This window comes from Musca autumnalis, unplaced genomic scaffold, assembly GCF_047663935.1.
Source record: "Musca autumnalis isolate F117 unplaced genomic scaffold, ASM4766393v1 scaffold_5, whole genome shotgun sequence".
Lineage (NCBI taxonomy): Eukaryota > Metazoa > Arthropoda > Insecta > Diptera > Muscidae > Musca > Musca autumnalis.
The window spans coordinates 44,679,878-44,699,078 of NW_027412088.1; the positions used below are offsets into that span (position 1 = coordinate 44,679,878).

The following is a 19,201-nucleotide window of genomic DNA, read 5'->3' on the forward strand; positions in this document are numbered from 1 at the left end:
CTAAAATCTTTTAGCGTTCTATCTCAATTATTGCGAACGCTAGAGTGATTCACCTGAAAATTCACCATTGGAAATAAAGATCGTTTAGGTGGCACGGCTTATCATTGAGCGATCATCACAATTTTGTAGGATTCCTTTGCGGCCTTCAGAGAATTTTGTTGAAAATTCACCCACCTTTGGTCCCATACAAATTACAATGGAAACAAAGATCGCTCCGGTGGCAGAGGTTAACGTTTACTGATCGCTATAAAATTACATATATATGATTTTTTGGTCAAATGGAAAATATTTGGAGGGTAATTGCAAAAAAAATCGCGGGAAATCACGCGATTTATTACGCATTTATTTAGTTTCCTCCGAAATACAGGTAACTATCCTTTTTGTCTGTTGTTTTCGTTATTACTGACCGATTTACGCGATTATTGCCTTGATGTTGCCACAAATAGGTAAATGAACTCATGTGTACAAAAGTCCAACATTATTCATAAAATTTCTTGTTGTAATTTTTAAAAATTCTTTGTTTGCAATAATTTAGTTGACTAACTGTATTAAAAAAAAAAAACATTCTAAGCTTTTAATTGCGTTACCAAAAGTGGCCAACTACTAGAGATATCGAAAAAGAAGCTCATGTATCCCCATTTTCCAATTTGTGAGATTTTATTTCCATGGTGGATATCTCCACTTTCATTGGATATATACCAAGGGGAGAATCTGAAAATGAAAGAACACCGTCTGAGCTTTGAATGAATACCAAATTTTATTGAAATGTACGGTGAACTATCCCAATTTTAGTATTTTGAAGCTTTTATTGAAATATTTAATATTCGTTACAGGGTTTATAATATAATTATAATATTTTGGGCTACACAACTGGGGATGATCCCTTAAGGTTCTAGAAACATTTACTTAAAGAAGATTTAGATTTACCAATTAGTCACAATTGTAAATATGCGTAAGTAAGCCGTGTAAATACCATCATAGAAATAGCATCGGGGAACAAACAACGTCTATGGAGATACTCACAATAACAGAAACAAATCCCCAACACCTTTAATAGCAAAACTTTTATTAACTTATTGTCATACGTCAATTCCCCATTTTAACGCAAAACCAACGTTTTTTTCACTTCAACCCCCCAACAATGACATGATATAGATACGTACAATCAACAATTATAGTATCCAATTAATTACTTGTGCAATATCCAAAAACTATAAATAGCGTGATAAATTTGATGCAATTACCTGGTTCAACTTTGGCTATTTTAAAACATTGGGCGCAATTCCATGATACACTCTTTTTGATTTTTTGTTTTATTTTCGATTTCGATTTTGTTTTGGTTTTCTTTTTCGTTTTGTTTTCATTGGCATGCGAATCACTTGTCTCCATTTAGATGGACGACCAATGATAATGGGAGCAGGGGTCGTCGTTGTAGCTCTGCATGACATTTAATTGAGTTGTCGTATCTATTAAATATTTCAGATTTTCACTTTATGCTGTAGGATTTTTTTTTAGTTGAGATTTTTTTTATGTTAGCATTGGTTTGTGTGATGTGATAAATTGATATCCATGTACAAGGGTTGTCGGTAGTTGTATAATATCATGTTGTTATCCACAACAACAGTGTAAGGATAATATGAGAAAATGTAAAACTATGATTCCAATCGCACAACATGACAGTAATTACTTAAAGTAATTGCCACAATTGTCATTTGATTAAATGGTTATTGATTGCTTTTCTTTTAGAAAGTTATTGCAAGGATATGGATTTTTTGCAGAGATTCATCTGAGCGAGATGAGCACGTATTTTTTGTATTTTATTTCAAAGTTATTGATGTAAATAGACATTGGTTAAAGTGGGAAAATAGGAAAAGGAATCTGCTACAATGTATCTTGCTGGTAAAGGGCGATAGGGAGATATTTTAAAACAAAAATTTTAGATAATGATTGACTATATTTAACTCGTCACCGCCATAACTTTGAAAGCAACATCAGTTCTACAACCAGGAGAAATATGGAATTTTGCTCAAGCAAAAAAAATACAGTAATTGGTGTGTTTGAGTGACATTGACGTACGGTAGATCCTATCACGAGAAACTTCAACTAAAATAAAAAGTCTAATATTAAAAAGATCGAGATAGAGAAAAAAATTGCGAAATTATGGCAAAGAAATTATCTTTATTTCAATAGCCTTCTTTCCTGAGTGGAATCCTTCATTTAAGAATAACTAACTATCGCTTAACAATTTCATATCTAGCTGATGTTATTATATACTAGCTATGTCAATCATTTACTATTGACTATTACATAAACAAATCAACTCGAAAATTTGTTGCTTACATATTTAATACGCCCCATCCACACAGTTAGGATAGGGGTTGTAAAACCAACCCACAACAACAATAAAAACCAGAAAATAAACAAACCTAAAAATTCTTCTTCAATTACTGAGAGTTGGGTGTATTTGTTTTGACTGTTCGATGGTTGAAATGCCTTGAGGAATTTATTCTTCAAGAAATTTGTAATGTTGACGTTTTTCGATTGGGTGCGTAGATACCACAACCCATACTGTAACGGAACAACTTGGCTTTAGTGGAAAGATGATATCGAAGCATTCATTGGAAATATGAGAATAAACAAGTAAAAAAGTATCAGTCGGCTTTGCCGACAGAGATATACCCTCAGCCTGTGTATATTGAAACAATTTTTTCCCAAAATACGTATGTGTTTAGGGGGTTTTAAAATTTTGGGCGTTTGAACCGACAAAAATGTTGATTAGGATTAAATATCAAAAGTTTTGCGGAGGAGATACTAAAAGGAATGGATCGACATTGACCGTTATGAAAGTGGATCTCCAGCCACAACATATGGTGCCATAGGGGGTTTTTACACTCTTCGGGCTGTTTGCTCAAGAAGTATGGACTCACCCCTAAAAAACTTTTACCATCGTAATTGAGGCAGCGAATGAAAGTTGCTTCAACAAAAATCAAAGTGATTCGGTGGTATCAGGTCTTAAAGTGAACTTATTCGAAATTTTGTGTGGGAGGTACCGGATGGAGTGGACAAATATAGTCCATATTTTAACCTGATCTATATCTGGTAGATATATTAGGATGTGTAAAGTATAGACAAATTCGGCCACTCCCTTCAAGAGTTACCGTACGAACAATTTTTCCGAACATTTTTGAACTTTTGTGGGGGAGGTACCCGAAGGAGTGGACCGATATGGCTCATCTTCAAACTTAAACTATGCTTGGCCAAAATATTACTAAGGCCATATTTTGGACCGAATCGGCAGATCCGTACGAGAGTTATTTTGCGCTCCAACCACCTCTCACGGTGTCATAGTGTTCTTTTTTGCAACTTTCATGCTATTTTCTCAGGAAGTATGGACTTGCCCCTGATGAAAATTGTACTGTCGTATGGAGGGCAGTGAATACAAGCTGCAAAAACAAAAATCAAAGCGATTCGAGAGATGGCCCTAAACTGAACTTTTCCGAAATTTTGTGTGGGAGGTACCCGAAGGAGTGGACCTATTGAGACCATATTGAAACTTTATATTACTCTGGTAGAAAGTTTACGCTATACAAAGTATGGACCAAATCGGTCACTCCCTTCAAGAGTTATCGTGCGCACAAACTTTCCGAACATTTGCGCACTTTTGTGGGGGAGGTACCGGAAGGAGTGGACCGATGTAGCTCATCTTCGAACTTAAACTAAGTTTGGGCAAAATATTACGAAAGCCAAAATTTGAACCGAATCGGTTCATCCGTTCGAGAGTTATCGTGCGCTCCAGCCAGCAGGACAGACAGACAGACAGACAGACAGACGGACGGACATGGCTAGATCGACTCCAAATTGTCTGAAATACATTTGGTCCAAACATACTTGGGGTCTAAAACCATTATTTCGATGAGGCACATTTTTATCGTATCAAAGTGTATATACCCTCCTTAGCCTAAAGGCTGAGGGTATAAACAATTAATACGAACAAATATTTATTTACCACAAGAATTTTTTGTAGTACGCTGTTCTTGTTATTTTATCATTTGTAAAGCATTCATAAAAATTGACTACTTCTAATAAGAGGGTACGTCCTCTGTAGAAATTTTAATTATTGTAATTTGTATTTATTTGCATAATAAAATAAATTCATAATGATGGGAAATGGATAGATTATCTGTGGAACGACATCATTTTTAGGAAAGTTTTTCAAAGCCGAAATAATTAGAAAAGGAAAACAAAAAACAAATACAAGGGCTACTATAAAACACTGTAAACACAAATTTTGGGGCAGAGATAATTCCTTTTGGAGATGAAAGCCCTTGGTGAATATATTAAGAATCCCAAAGGACAGATACGCCCTGAGTCGAACTTCCGCGTTACAAAATCGATTAGTTGTCAATGACAGCCGTACCTAAAATGTTCTGAGTGACATTTTTGCAGAACATTCCGAAGCTCAAAAACGTCTTCTTGTGGCACTTTGCTAGCGGCTCTTACAATATAGGACGAAAAGGACATTGAAGGAAGCGAGTTAGGAGGTCGAAGAGCTCTATGAAAATAATCCTCATTCGATTTTACTGAAGACATGTCATCTCAAAAATAAGCTAAAACAACATTGAACAAAGATATAACGCTAATTCCTGATGGCTTAAAGGGTCTCTAGCAAAAACTTCATCACGCCGTAACGCGGAAGTTCGACTCAAGACGAATCTGTCCTTCGGGGTTCTTAATATACTCACCAAGGCCTTTCTTCCCCAAGAGGAATTGTCCGTACCCCAGACTTCCACTTCAATTTTGTTGCACAGTGTAATCATTAGGGTTATGACTTTTTTACAACCTCATATCCCTGTATCGTAGCGTGATGAGTTTTGCCATAAGATTACATAAAATCATAATTATAAGGTGATTCGGTGAAAAAACCTCACGCACAAAATGATTTTAAAATTTGAATTTATCAAAATTATGGACAATTTTTTGAAGTCACTGTAAGCGGATATACAATTGAAAATAAACTTTAGAGTCTGATGAGATAATTAAACTGACATAACATTTATTTCTCACTAATTTTCTTCAATTCTGAGAATCGTAAAAATTTCGTAAACGCTTTTATTTAAAGATATAATTTTTTAACAAAAAAACAAAAAATTTAAAATTTTTTCAAAGTGGTTTGTGCATGACCTTTTTCAATATTTGAATGAAATAAACATTATTATAGTTATTAGTAGGCTTATATTTATTCATTCGCGCAACAAAAAATAATTTTTGAAAAAAATATTTTTTTTATTTCATACATTTTTTCAAAAAATTATATTTTTAAAATCGATTTGTGCGTGAACTTTTTTTATATTTCAATGGAATAAACGATAGCGTAGTGATTATTAGGCAAAAGTTCATTCATCCCTGCTACAGGAAATCATTTTTGAGAAAAAATGTCAAAAAGTCATAACCCTAGTAATCATTCTTTACTTAGTGTTGCATGCAGGCGCCATCTGACATATATCACGACAAGGGTGCAACGATGAACTTTTCTCATTGTATGGCGATGTAGCACCATCCTATAGCACTATGAAAAACTCGTTTCATAAATTCAATTGTGGCCGATGCTCGGTCAAAGCCGAGGCCCGTCCAAAAACGGCCGTTGTGCCAGAGAACATTGATGCCCTGCCTGAACTGATAATTCAAAATCGTCATGTTCTGCATAATCGTATTAATTTTCACATTTTACCTTATTGGGCTGTCGAAGTCGGCTTTATAGTCGACAAACAGATGGTATGAGTCGATCTGCTTTTCGTGAATCTTCTCTAGGAATTGTCGTATTCAATATTAAAAGCTTTATGGAATGCTCCTTCCAGTACGCTATCTGTATCAGTTACCAGGTCCTCTTCATCATCTTTGCAGGAGAAGGTATCTGTACTATACTAGACTGGTGTTTTACACTCTGGTAAAATTTTCGGACTTCATTCTGAATCTTGAACACCCCGAGATTCCCATTCTCACGTTTTTCCTGCTTTTCTATTATGTCCAAACTTAGTTTAAGTTCGAAGATGGGCCATATCGGCACACTCCCTCGGATACCTCCCCCACACAAGTTCAACTTTTTTCGCAAAAAATATGCGTAAGATAACTCTCGAAGTGACTAACCGATTGTGGTCCATATTTTGCACCCCGTAATATTTCTACTAGACACAGATAAAGTTCGAATATGTTCGTTCGATCCTTCTGGAAACTCCCACACAAAATTTAGGAAAAGTGCAGTTTAAGACCTCCACTCGAATTTCAATCGTATTATTTTGCCCAAAATTAAATCATGTTATCTGATGGGCCTTATCAGTCCTATCTTTTGGGTACCTCCCCCACAAAAGTTCAAAACTTTTCGCTAAACTAGTGCACACGATAACTCTAGCAGCCAGTAACCGACTTGCTCCATACTTTGTACATCGTAATATTTCTACGAGACATTGATCATGTTAGAATATGGACTATGTATGTCAACTTCTTGGGATACATGCTACACCAAATTTCGGGAAAGTGCAGGTTAGGACCTCCTCTCGAATCGTTTTGATTTTTCTTGCAAGAGGTTGCACTCAAGGCCTCTATTACGATTGTTCAAGTTTTTCACTGGCAAATCCATACGTCTTGAGAAAATGACCCGAAAACTGAAAAACCCCTACGGCCAGAATGCGTTGTGGCTGGTGCGCACGACAACTCCCGAACTGCGTTGCTCCACTCTTTGCATATCGTAATATTTCTTCGAATATTAGATGAAATTCGAATGGTGCTTATAGGTCCTACTGGAAGGAGGACGGTCAAAACTTTGGATCTCGAAATATTTTAACCAAGCTTATTTTATGTTCAAAAGTGGACCCTATCGATCCATTCCTTAGGGTACCACCCAGACAACTGATCAAAATTTGTTTTGAGTGCGGTAAAGGATCTGTGTGAGAATCTTTTAGAAAATTTTCCCGAAGGTACTCCCAGTAGCAATGTTTACAGCGATATGATGTTTTTCGTGGTCAAGTCCATGTTTCCTGATATCATGGTCCTATCGAGAAGAATGATTCCCAAAATAAGACACACTTCCAAAATGTACTATGTCGATCCATTCCTTTAGTCTCCCCCGCAAAACATTTGATATTTTATCCTAATCAAGTACGACCAAAATGCTGATGACCCCCTAAATACATAGGTTTCTTTGCGAAGAGTGTGTTTCAATTCATAGAGGCTAAGGGTATACCTCTGTCGGCAAAGACTAATACTTTTTATACCCTACACCACACTGTGGTAAGGGGTATTATGTCTTTGTGCATTTGTATGTAACATACAAAAGGAAACGAAATAGACCCATAGTTCTTTTTGGGGATATACATATAATCACTTTCTGAGTCTATTTATGAATGTCCGTCAGTCCGAATGTCCAGGTATCTTTTGCATTGGTTCAAACGAAGTCGTGAAAGATCCGATCTTTTCATCAGCATTTGAACCCATGCAAATGAAGTCGTGAACGATCCAATCTTTTCATCAACATTTGAACCAATTTCATCGATCCAATAGAGATGAATTTTGTGTTTTTATTTATACACATTTTTTAAATATATAAGATTAAATATTTGCAATAGGCTTGATGTTGTCGGAGACTCGAAATCACAACCAACGTTGATAAAACATCATCGTAATGACGATGTCATTGCAAAGGGTTGGTGAAAATGACATGTCAAAGCATTGGTGTAAATGACATGCTTTGGATCCAAAAATCAATAGCATATTTTGGGGTCCACGCTCATATAAAATTCATGGATGAAGATGCTAAAAAGATGACATGCCAGATCACTTGCACCCATGATTGAATGACATCTTTGGCATCGAAAATTTTGCTAGGTTACTACCTTCTACAGATGAACGGAGGGACAAACATAGATAGATCGACATCAAATCAATGGGACATCCTGGATCCGAATGATAAAGATGGGTCATGTTCATGTGAAGATACAGGTGCTGTCAGTCGGGCAAAATATGGTGTAGAAGATTAATCGCCCATGCTCGCGGTTATCCTATCCAGGATAGTAAACTACTGCTTGAGATAAACAATCTCTCTTTTATATTGCCCACTTATAGGAACCCAGCAAAATTTCAGGGAAGGGGTTCCTTGCGATGACGTGATTTCATGGCATCTTTTGCATTGGTTTAAACGAAGTCGTGAAAGATCCGATCTTTTCATTAGCATTTGAACAAATACAAAGGAAGTCGTGAAAGATGCGAACTTTTCATCAGCATTTGAACCCATTCCATCGATCCAATAGAGATGAATTTTGTGTTTTTATTTATACACATTTTTCTAATGCCCTGTCCCACTAAGACGATTCGAATTCAAATTCGTTCGAAATACTACCAAACTTCTGTTTTATGAAATATATTTCATTCATTTTTGTTTTCAATCAAACAAATATTTATTACAATAACAGGAGTTTGGTCGTAATTCGAACGAATTTGAGTTCGAATCGTCTTAGAGAAACTGGGCATTAATGTGTAAAATTAATTATTTACAATAGGCTTGATGTTGTCGGAGACTAGAAATCACAACCAACGTTGATAAAACTCTCGTCGTAATGATAATGTCATTGCAAAGGGATGTTGAAAATGACATGTCAAAGCATTGGTGTAAATGACATGCTTTGGATCCAAAAATGAATAGCATATTTTGGGGTCCACGCTCATATAAAATTCATGGATGAAGATGCTAAAAAGATGACATTCCAGATCACTTTCACCCATGATTGAATGACATCTTTGGCATCGAACATTTTGCTGGGAACGTTTGTTTATATATAGTCGAAATAACCATGTCCGTCTGTCCGTCCTTCCGTCTGTTGAAATCAAGATAAAGCTCGCAATTTTTTATCGGGATGGGATATATCGGTCCACTTTTTGATATACCCCCATAGAACGGTACCTTCCGATTTTCGGTATATTGAACGTTTTAGCCTTATTATCCCACCGAAATGCCTGAAATATGGCATTTGGTCTTCGTTTGGGGTGTAAAACTTTCCACTTGAAATTTTTCGGTATAGGTCCACGCCTACATATTACCCCCATAGAAGCGTGCCTCGCGATTTTCAATATTTTGAAGGTTGTGCCCTCAATATATCACCGATAACACTGTGACACAAAATGGAACTCAACGTCTGGGGGGTGGAAAATTTCTTTTGGAGATGAAAGCCCTTGATGAGTATACTAAGAACCCAAAAGGAAATTTTCGCCAATCGATTTCACTGAAGACATCTCACCTCAAGACGAATCTACAACAACGCATAACAGAGATATGTAGCTATTTTCCCAAGTATTATAGGGAAAAAATCAAAAACTTCATCGCGCGATATCTCAGAGACTTTACCTATGGCGAAAATTTCCTTTTGGATTCTTAGTATATTCATCAAGGGCTTTCATCTCCAAAAGAAATTTTACACCCCCCAAAAATGCTGCTGCACAGTGTAATTTAGTATTTTATCTACGTTGGTTGTATAAAACTTTCGCCTTAAAATTTGTCGGTATTGGTCCACGCCTGCGTATAGCCCCCATAGAAGCTTATCTCCCGATTTTGGATCTTTTGAAAGTTGTTCTCTCAATATCCGACCGAAATGGCTGCAATTCAGTATTTAGTGTTCACTAGGGGGTACAAAACTTTCTACCTTCTTAAAGGCTCCGCAGAAGCGTACCTCCCGATTTTCGATATTTTCAAAGTAATGCCCTGAATACCCCGACGAAATGGCTGAAATTTGATATTTAGTTTTCTTTGGGGGTATGAAAATTTCTACGTGAAATACGCCTTCATGTAGCCCCCATAGAACCGTACCTCCCGGTTTCCGGTATTTTAAAGGTTTCAGCGTCATTATGAAACCGAAATGGATGAAACTTTGTATTTGGTCTTCTATTGAGGTATAAAATATTCCAGAAGGCAATTATCAGTATAGGTTCACGCCTTCGCATAGCCCCCATAGAACGGTCCCTCCCGATTTTCGGTGTCTTGAAGGTTGTGACCTCAACAACCCGCCTAAATGGTTGAAATTTGAAATTTAGTTTTCGTTAAGGATATACAAGAAGAAATTTGCCGGTATTGCTCCCCGTCTATATATAGCTCCCATATAATGTCCCTCTCATGTTCGCTATCTTAAAAGTTGTGGTTCCAATATTCCACCGAAATGGCTTAAGTTACGGGTTAACGTTTTATACTGAATAACAGAATTTTTTATACCCTCAGCATTTGTGCTAACGAGGGTATATACACTTTCATACGGGCAAAATGTGCCTCATCGAAATAATGGTTTTAGACCCCAAGTATGTTTGGACGAAATGTGTTTCAGACAATTTGGAGTCGATTTAGCAATGTACGTCCGTCTGTCTGTCTGTCCGTCTGTCTGGCTGGCTGGTGCACACGATAACTCTCGAACGGATGAACCGATTTGTCCCAAAATTTGATTTTCGCAATATTTTGTCCAAACTTAGTTTAAGTTCGAAGATGGGTTATATCGGTCCACTCCTTCCGGTAACTCCCCCACAAAAGTTCGAAAATGTTCGGAAAATGTGTGCCAGCGATAACTCTTGAAGGGGGTAACCGATTTGGTCCATACTTTGCACATCGTTAAATTTCTACCAAACTTAGATTAGGTTCCAATATGGACTCAAGCGAGTACCTCCCACACAAAATTTCGGATAAGTTCAGTTTAGGACCTGGTCTCGAATAGCTTTGATTCTTGCTGTAACAACTGGTATTCACGGCCCTCCATACGACGGTACAAGTTTCATCAGGGGCAAGTCCATACTTCCTGAGAAAATAACCTGAAAGTTGCAAAAAAAAAACCCTATGACACCGTGTGTAGTGGTTTGAGCACAAGATAACTCTCGAACGGATCTGACGATGCGGTCCAAAATTTGGCCTTCGTAAAAGTTTGTCCAAACTTAGTTTTAGTTCGAAGATAAGCCATATCGGTCCACTGCTTCGGGTACCTCCCCCACAAAAGTTCGGAAATGTTCGGACAATTTGTGCGCACGATAACTCTTGATGGAAGTAACCGATTTGGTCCACACTTTGCACATCGTGAAATTTCTACCAGACTTAGGTGAGGTTCCAATATGGACTTAATCGGTCCACTCCTTCAGGTACCTCATCCAAAGTTCAAAAATATTCAAAAAAAAAGTGTACGCACGATAACTCTTGAAGGGAGTGTCCGATTTGATTCAATTTATCTACCAGATATAGAATAAGTTCGAATATGAACTATATTTGTCCACTCTTTCAGGAACCCCCCACACAAAATTTCGGATAAGTTCACTTTAAGGCCTGCTCTCGAGTCACTTTAATTTTTGTTGGAGCAACTTGCATTCGCTACTACAATTACGATGGTAAACGTTTTTTTCAGTGCAAGTTCAGCGCAAAAGGTGTAAAAACCCCTAATTCACCATATGTAGTGGCTGGAAAACACGATAATTCTCGAACTGATCAACCAATTTGGTCCGAAATGAAAGTTTAAATTCACATAGGCTGAGGGTATATCTCTGTCGGCAAAGCCGACTGATACTTTCTTACTTGTTTATTTGGTCTTCGCTAAAGGTACAAAACGTATTGGTATGGGTTTTTTAAACAAAAAACTATATAAATGCAATTTTTAGTCTAGCCATCATGAACCGATTTGGGCCAATTTTATGTCTTTCGAGGATTTTTTGTGAAATTTTTAACAGGGATTGCTGTAATTTTATATTGTGTGTTGTCTGAGGATCCAAAGGCTCAATTCGGAAAAATGTAAATATGAGGTATTTTAAAAGGCCTATCTTCAGTTAAGATAATCAGCTCCTGCAAGCAATAAGAGGTGCTTCAATACAGTTCGTGGTGGAGGGTATGAAAAGTTCGGCCAGTCGAACTTAACAAAGTTCTTACTTGTTTTTAATTACGTTCTTTACTTTCTAAACTAAACACTTCGACATAAGTGGATGAACACTTCACGAGAAATAAACACTTTCATCTGTCTCAGTAATCTTTGTTGTTTCATCTTGTTGTAGTATTTATTTTATTTTCTTTATGCTTGACAATGAAAAGTGATTCAAATCAATGTATGCTGCTACATAGGTTCCACATTATCAGTCCCACCTGCTTATAATTAAATAAGTTTCAATTAACACTTTCTTGTAAACAAAAACAAAACTTTTCTAATTAGGTTTTAATAGAAATTTCTCACTCACAAGAAATAATCCAAATTTGTTAAAAAGAAATAGATGCCACAAGTTTCATGCTCAAAATAAAGAAATTTCCAGGTAATAAATATTTCACACTTTAATTGGAAATTCCACAGAAGTAATACACAAACATAATGCCAAACTTTTTGACATAGAGAAGACAACAAGTTCTACAAGTCAAGTACATACATATCCATCAAAGAATGTATTTCATTTCTTAAAGACAACTATAAATCTTGAAGTTTATTGCACTACTGGGCAACACAAGCCACATTGCAAGCTGGATATCAACAGACTATCACAAAAGAAGTCCCCGTAAAACAAAGCTATAAACACTTAAACCATATATTCGCGTGAATATGATTGCCAGTGAACACCATTTGATGATATTGACACAGTAGTCGGTCGAAGTCAGGCAGTTACATCAATAACTCTGTTGGATACGACATTGAACTCCAAGTCAATAAAAAAAACCAATTTATTTCCCATATACACTTTACAGTTATATACATACATATGTATATATTTATGTGACCGCTTTACGAACCGCCGTTTGCCACTCCAAACACTTTGTTGCAACTTATTTCGTTTCAATACACACAACCAACCATTGGGGAATTTAAAACATAGAGCTAAAGTGTTTTTCTTCTTTCAAGTTCATTTTAAGACTTTATTCTTTTGAAATTCTAAATTTAGCCGGAGCACACCATCGCACGACGAAATTATAATAATTTTTATTGTAAGATGCGCGCCTCAAACGCGCCATTAACCTTTACACGAACTCTGCTCCTAGAAGACTGCTTTCAATTTTGTTTAGTTTTGTATATTTTTAGTTTTATCCACATACCGTACAGAATGTCGTCGACAGGCAACTAACTAACACATTGATATGATAAACATCTGTTAGGCAAGGAAACACATGTATGCATAAACCCATACATATGTATGTATATATACGTATATGGTATAAAACAAACCACCAATACAATTGCTGGGACAATGTCACCAATACAATTGTAGATTTTGTAGCGGGTGATACAATATTGTTTTCGTATATGTGGGGAAAACAATTGTTTTGTCTTTCTTCATTCATGCTTTGATGATAGTTGTGGAATACAGTGGAGCCTCCTCTGTATTGAGATCCTCGAAATGAATGGTAGAAAAAATTACCAATGAATATTAAGAAAAAATATTGACGTTTTTGGAGAAGCTTTCATGGAGCAATATTGAGCATGCTTGCTACTAATGATTTTTTGGAGGAGGAGTTTCTGGACCTCTGAGAACTTCAAATGTCACATTATAGCTAAATATGAGGACATTTCCGGTCCCATATCAGGTTCCATGTTTGATGAACATTTGCGGATGAGATACCTTGAAACTGGATCAAATTTTTTAATTAACTCAGTTCGATAGTTATTGTGCAAACTATTTTATTTCGTTACCGTGGGATTTTGTTCAGAAAGTCGATCATTATGTTAAGCAGAACAGACTAGTCTAAGACAATAAAAAACAGGTAAGAAAGTATCAGTCAGCTGAGCCGACAGAGATATACCCTCAGCCACGTACCCGAAGAAAAAAAGTTAACACAATACCTCTGTAGGTTTTTTAGCTGTTGGGAAAATTTTCCAGGATGGAAAGGGCCGCATAAAACTACATGTTGCAACAAAATTCAGAATGATCCAAGAAGAGTGCATTTTTTCCAAACTTTGGGTAGGGTGTACCCGTAGGAGTGATCCGATGTAGTACATATTCGGACCTAATACAAATCTGTAGGAAATAATTTTTTTCTTTATTAGTCTATGGATATTTTCCTTACAGACTATATAATTAAAAATGTTGTACTTAATTTTATGAATTTAAATATATCACTGTGCAACACGAAAATTATTAACCATATTCTGGCTCCACATCAACTTTCGCGGTTATAGGCCTCCAAAGGTTTGAGGCTTTGATGTAAAAGGGGTCATATAGTCAGAACTATATCTTCCAAACCGTTAGGAAATTTTAATTTATCTCAGAGGCAAAGTTGTAGCACTTGTCTCAAAGAACAAAAATTGTGAACACATATAATCCATCAAACTTCACCTGCAAGGTCAAAATCGCCATGGTCAAATTTCTTTTAAATTTTTTCTCAAGTTTTCTTATACAGCTATCAAACCGATCAAATTTGAAGCAAACAACCAACTACAAAAATGTAGCTCAGATCTCAATAAACATCTTTCTAGAATATACCAACTCTGTGGAAAGGGATCTTAATGGTCAAAATAGCAAAACAATTCCGATTTTTATCCTCTTTTCTCGGCTTCTGCTCCATAGATACTAAACCGTTCAAAATTCAAGAAAACAATCAACCACAATAGTGTAGCAAAGGCATCAATAAGCAAATTTCTGGAACATGCGAAATGTCTATGAACGGTTCTTAATGGTAAAAATAGCAAAACTCTTTTGAAAATATCCAATTTTTATACTTTTTTCTCCGACTCTGGTCCAAAGATACGCAACGGCCCAAAAATTAAAGACACAGTCAACTACACAAATGTTCCTTAGATTTGCCTCTGAGATAAATTCAAATTTCCTAACGGTTTGGAAGATATAGTTCTGACTAAATGACCCCTTTTACATCAAAGCCTCAAACCTTTGGAGGCCTATAACCGCGAAAATTGATGAGATACGAAAAAACGGCGAGACACGTGTCTTCTCATTTTTGGTGTTCTATCACAGTGTGGAGTCAGAATATGGTTAATAAAACATGACTCAAAAAATTACACACAGTGTATTACAATTTTACTTTTCAATTTACAAAGTTTGAGCTAAATCGATTTCTTTCTTAAAGGGTTATTTTACACATTAGCCAGTTTAGGTGGTGCCGGTAGGATTTTCTGGGCCTTTTTGGATCATTATCTCAGGAAGTATGGACTTGTCCACGAAAAAAATTACAACGTTGTAACAGGGGCCGCAAGTGCAACCTGATGCATCACAAATTAATAAGATCAGAGAGGAGTTGTTAAACTATACTTTTTCCAAATTTTTTTGGAGGTACCCAAATGAGGGGACCGATATAGTCCATGGTAGAACCCGATCTATGCCTGAAAGTAATATTACCAATAGCAAAGTTTGGCTCAATTCGGTTACTCCCTCCTAGATTTATCATGCCCACAATCTTGGCAAAAATGTTGAACCTTTGTGGGGGAGGTACCGGAAGAAGTGGACCGATATGGTCTGTCATCGAAGTTACACTAAGTTTGGACAAAATATTGAAAGACCCAAAATTTGAACCAAACATGATGATCCGTTCGAGAGTTATCGTGCGCTCCAACTACGACACATGGTATTATATGGGTTGTTTGCAGTTTTTGTGCTGATATCTGAGGAAGTATGGATTTCCTCCTGAAAAAAATTATATCGTCGTAATGGGGTTTGTGAATACAAGTGGTTGGAACAAAAATCAAAGCGATTGGAGAGCAGGCCTTAAACTGCACTTAACCAAAATTTTGTGTGGGAGGTACCCGAAAGAGTGGACCAATAGGGTCTGCTAGAAATGTCACAATGTGCAAAGTATAGACTAATTCGGTTACTCCCTTCGAGAGTTATAGTGCGCACAAGTTTTGCGACAATTTTTGAACATTTGTGGGGGAGGTACCTGAAGGAGTGGACCTATATGGCCCATCTTCGAACTTAAATCAAATCTGGACAAAATATTTCGATATCCAAAATTTGAACCGAATGGATTGATCCGTTCGAGAGTTATCGTGCGCACCAGCCAGACAGGCAGACAGACAGACGGACGGACATTGCTAGATCTATTCAAAATTGTCTGAAACGGATATCGTACAAACATACTTGAGGTCTAAAACCATTATTTCGATGAGGTACATTTTTGGTCTTATCAAAGTGTAAATACCCTCTTTAGCCAAAAGGCTGAGGGTATAACAAGTAAGAACGACGTTATACCCTCCACTATGAGTTGTATTGAAGGAAAATTTAACAATTTTATAACAAATTCCAGCAAACTCAGTAAAACAACGTTGCTAACTTCCAAAATACCGAAATTTGGGAGGTTCCGTTCTATTAAAGCTATACAAAAACGTCGATCTATACCGACAATTTGTGGAGGAAAGTTTTTAGACTCAAATAAGACCGAATATCAAATTTCCGATATTTCGGTATACTGATAATCCTCTTCTGGAAGACTAAATAACAAATGTCAGTCATTTCGGTGGGATATTGACATCACAACCTTCAGAATTACGAATATCGGGAGGTACGCTTCAATATAGGGGCTATATTGAAGCGTGAACCTATACCGACGAATTTCATTTATTGTGGCCACAACCTTCAAAATACCCAAAGTCGGTATGGGGGCATTATGGAGGCGTGGACGTATACCTACACATTCCCGGTGGAAAGTTTGTTCCCTCAACGTTCCCCATTGCCGTGGAATATTGAGGCCACAACCTTCAAAATATCGAAAATTGGGAGGCACTTTTCTATGGGGGCTATATTAAGAAAAAAAATTGTAACCATTTGATAAAACAAAAATCAAAAATCTGATTAATTTTTAATTGATTTTTTTGCCTAGAAAAGTGATGTTCATATTGACAATCGTGGATAAAAAAATTTGTTGTTTTCATTAGAAATTCTTTTGATAAAGCAATTCTCATATTAACTAAGAATTTTGTTTAATTTTATTTTTTTCAAGCGATAAAATATTTTTCATATTAACAAACTGGTTTATCGATTTTTTAATTTTTATTTGATAAAAAAATTGTCACATATATAATAAGGTTTGTTAAATATCAAAGTAATTGTCGATAAAAATATGTTCATATTTACAATTATTTTGTTAAATACAAACCCAAAAGCCACAAAAAGATAGATTCATACACAAGCATTTATAAATGGTGGCGGATGCTTTTTTATTGAAATGTATGGAATGTCAAAGGCAAAACAAAAACAGACGCTAGGTACATACACAATTATAAATCATACAAGATGTAAATGAAAGAAAAACGAAATGAGACAATTAATAACAAAAGTAATAATTTAGCGCCACACTTGAATTTAAATGGAAAAAAATAACTTTTAAATATAAAATACAGGAATCTCGTTGAACGCTTCTCGTTAGTTGTGAAATAAAACAAATTCTCCTGTTAAATTAAAAATCATCAGCGGAACGAGGACACCAAAGATATATTTTAAGAGCGCTTAGAATAAACATATCTAAAAATTTCTTCAATCTGTTTGTACCTTTACATATATGGGGGCTATACCAAAACATGGATGGATATGTTGACGATTTTCGGTGGAGAATTTTTGTGACCACAGAAAAAATCAAGCGTCGAATTACAGCTAGTTTAAAAACTGTAGCTAATACCCTCAAAAGACCGAAAATCGGGGGTACCGTTATATGGGGCTATACCGAAATGTGAAATGTGAAATTTCAGCTAATTCGGTCAGAAAATGTAGGTAAAATTCTCAAAATACGGTAAATCGGGTGGATCCTTATATGGGGGTTATGCCAAAACGTGGACCTATATAGCCTATCTTCGAACTTGACCTGCCTATGTAAAAAGGATACTCGGGAGCAACATTTTAGCGTTCTATCTCAATTATTGCGGACGCTAGAGTGGTTAGAACAGACGGACATGGCTAGATCGTCTTAGAATTTTATCCCGATCGCAAACTTAACCAAACTTAATATACCCTCCATACAATGATGGATAGTATAAAAAACTAATTGATGCCGTTGTGATAGATGGACGACATTCATCGAGAGTGCTGGACGTACGATCGTCCCGCGAGGATCCGAGGATTGACTCAGATCACTATATTGTTGCATGAAAGTACGTACCCGATGAAACGTAGGAAATAAAGTACGAACAACACTATACGGAAGTTTGATATCGGAAAGCTGCCATCACAACAGATAGCCACTGCATTTTCCACTCAACTTGCCCAATTGCTTTATGTACGACTTCTAGTTCTGATAATATACCGACGAAGTTGTAAAATATTGTCCATTCCAAGCTAAAAGCGGTAACAAAGCAAGCATTTTGGAAGCAAAGCCACATCTTATCAAACCAAAACTCAAATCATACAAAACAATGCACAGTGGTCCCACTTGTATGGGAAGGTGCGACAAAAATATTTATAATCGTCGGATCAATCTGATTTTTTCAGTATATGCTAAAAATAAGTAAAAAATACTGTAGCCAAAAAATCATCAATATGGGCCCAGTTTTTCCTATAGCCCCCATGTAGTGGTACCTCGCGATTTCAGGTATTTTGAAGGTTTTATTAACATTTTCTGCCCGAATTGGTTGTAGTTTGCCATTTGGAGTACTCAATGATCGAAAACCTTCTGCGCCAAAAATTGTGGTCCTAGGTCCAGGTTTCGGTATAGCCCTCATATTACGGTACCTCCCGATTTCAGGTATTTTGAAGATTTAATCAACATTTTCGGTCAGAATTGGTTTTAATTTGCCATTTGGAGTTCTCAATTATCAAAAACCTTCTGCGCCAAAAATTGTGGACTTAGGTCCAGGTTTCGGTATAGCCCTCATATTACGGTACCTCCCTATTTCAGTTATTTTGAGGTTTTTATCTACATTTTCGGTTCGAATTGATTGTAATTTGCTATTTGGAGTTCTTAGTGGTCAAAAAACGTCTCCGAATGGTATAGTGGACAGGAAAGGAAACAAATTATTCCACTTGAGGTCAGAATATTTCATGGTAAGGGATATAATAAAGTTCGGTGCAACCGAACTTTACATTTTTATTGTTTTTCATATTATATGTAGCATCATACATCAAAAATATATAATACAAGCAAAAAAAAATCACTCATAAGTAGATCCCAAAACAAAAATGTCTAAATCTTTAAAGAAAAAAACCAAAACAAACAATTAATACACAAAAATATGAAGAAACTGAGAATACAGTAATACGGCATATTCACTGAAACGACCAGAGGCAT

At 36.3% G+C, this 19,201-nt stretch overlaps 1 protein-coding gene across 6 annotated transcripts in view; it reads right to left on the bottom strand.

The window, feature by feature from the left end:
* The window catches only part of Mctp (multiple C2 domain and transmembrane region protein), a 194,765-nt gene that overhangs the window by 51,196 nt on the left and 124,368 nt on the right, over positions 1-19,201 (bottom strand). The window contains exons 1-2 of one of the 6 annotated variants that reach the window (XM_073957466.1): positions 12,834-13,026; positions 1,245-1,466 (exon numbers count right to left, since the gene is read on the bottom strand). The exons of 2 other annotated variants lie outside the window; for them this stretch is intronic. In XM_073957466.1, the coding sequence (XP_073813567.1) occupies positions 1,245-1,389 (145 nt within the window). In that variant the 5' untranslated portion in view covers positions 1,390-1,466; positions 12,834-13,026. Of the gene's footprint in view, positions 1-1,244; positions 1,497-12,772; positions 13,027-19,201 lie in introns of those variants that run through there. 3 more of the 6 variants (XM_073957463.1, XM_073957464.1, XM_073957465.1) reach the window with 3 other exon arrangements.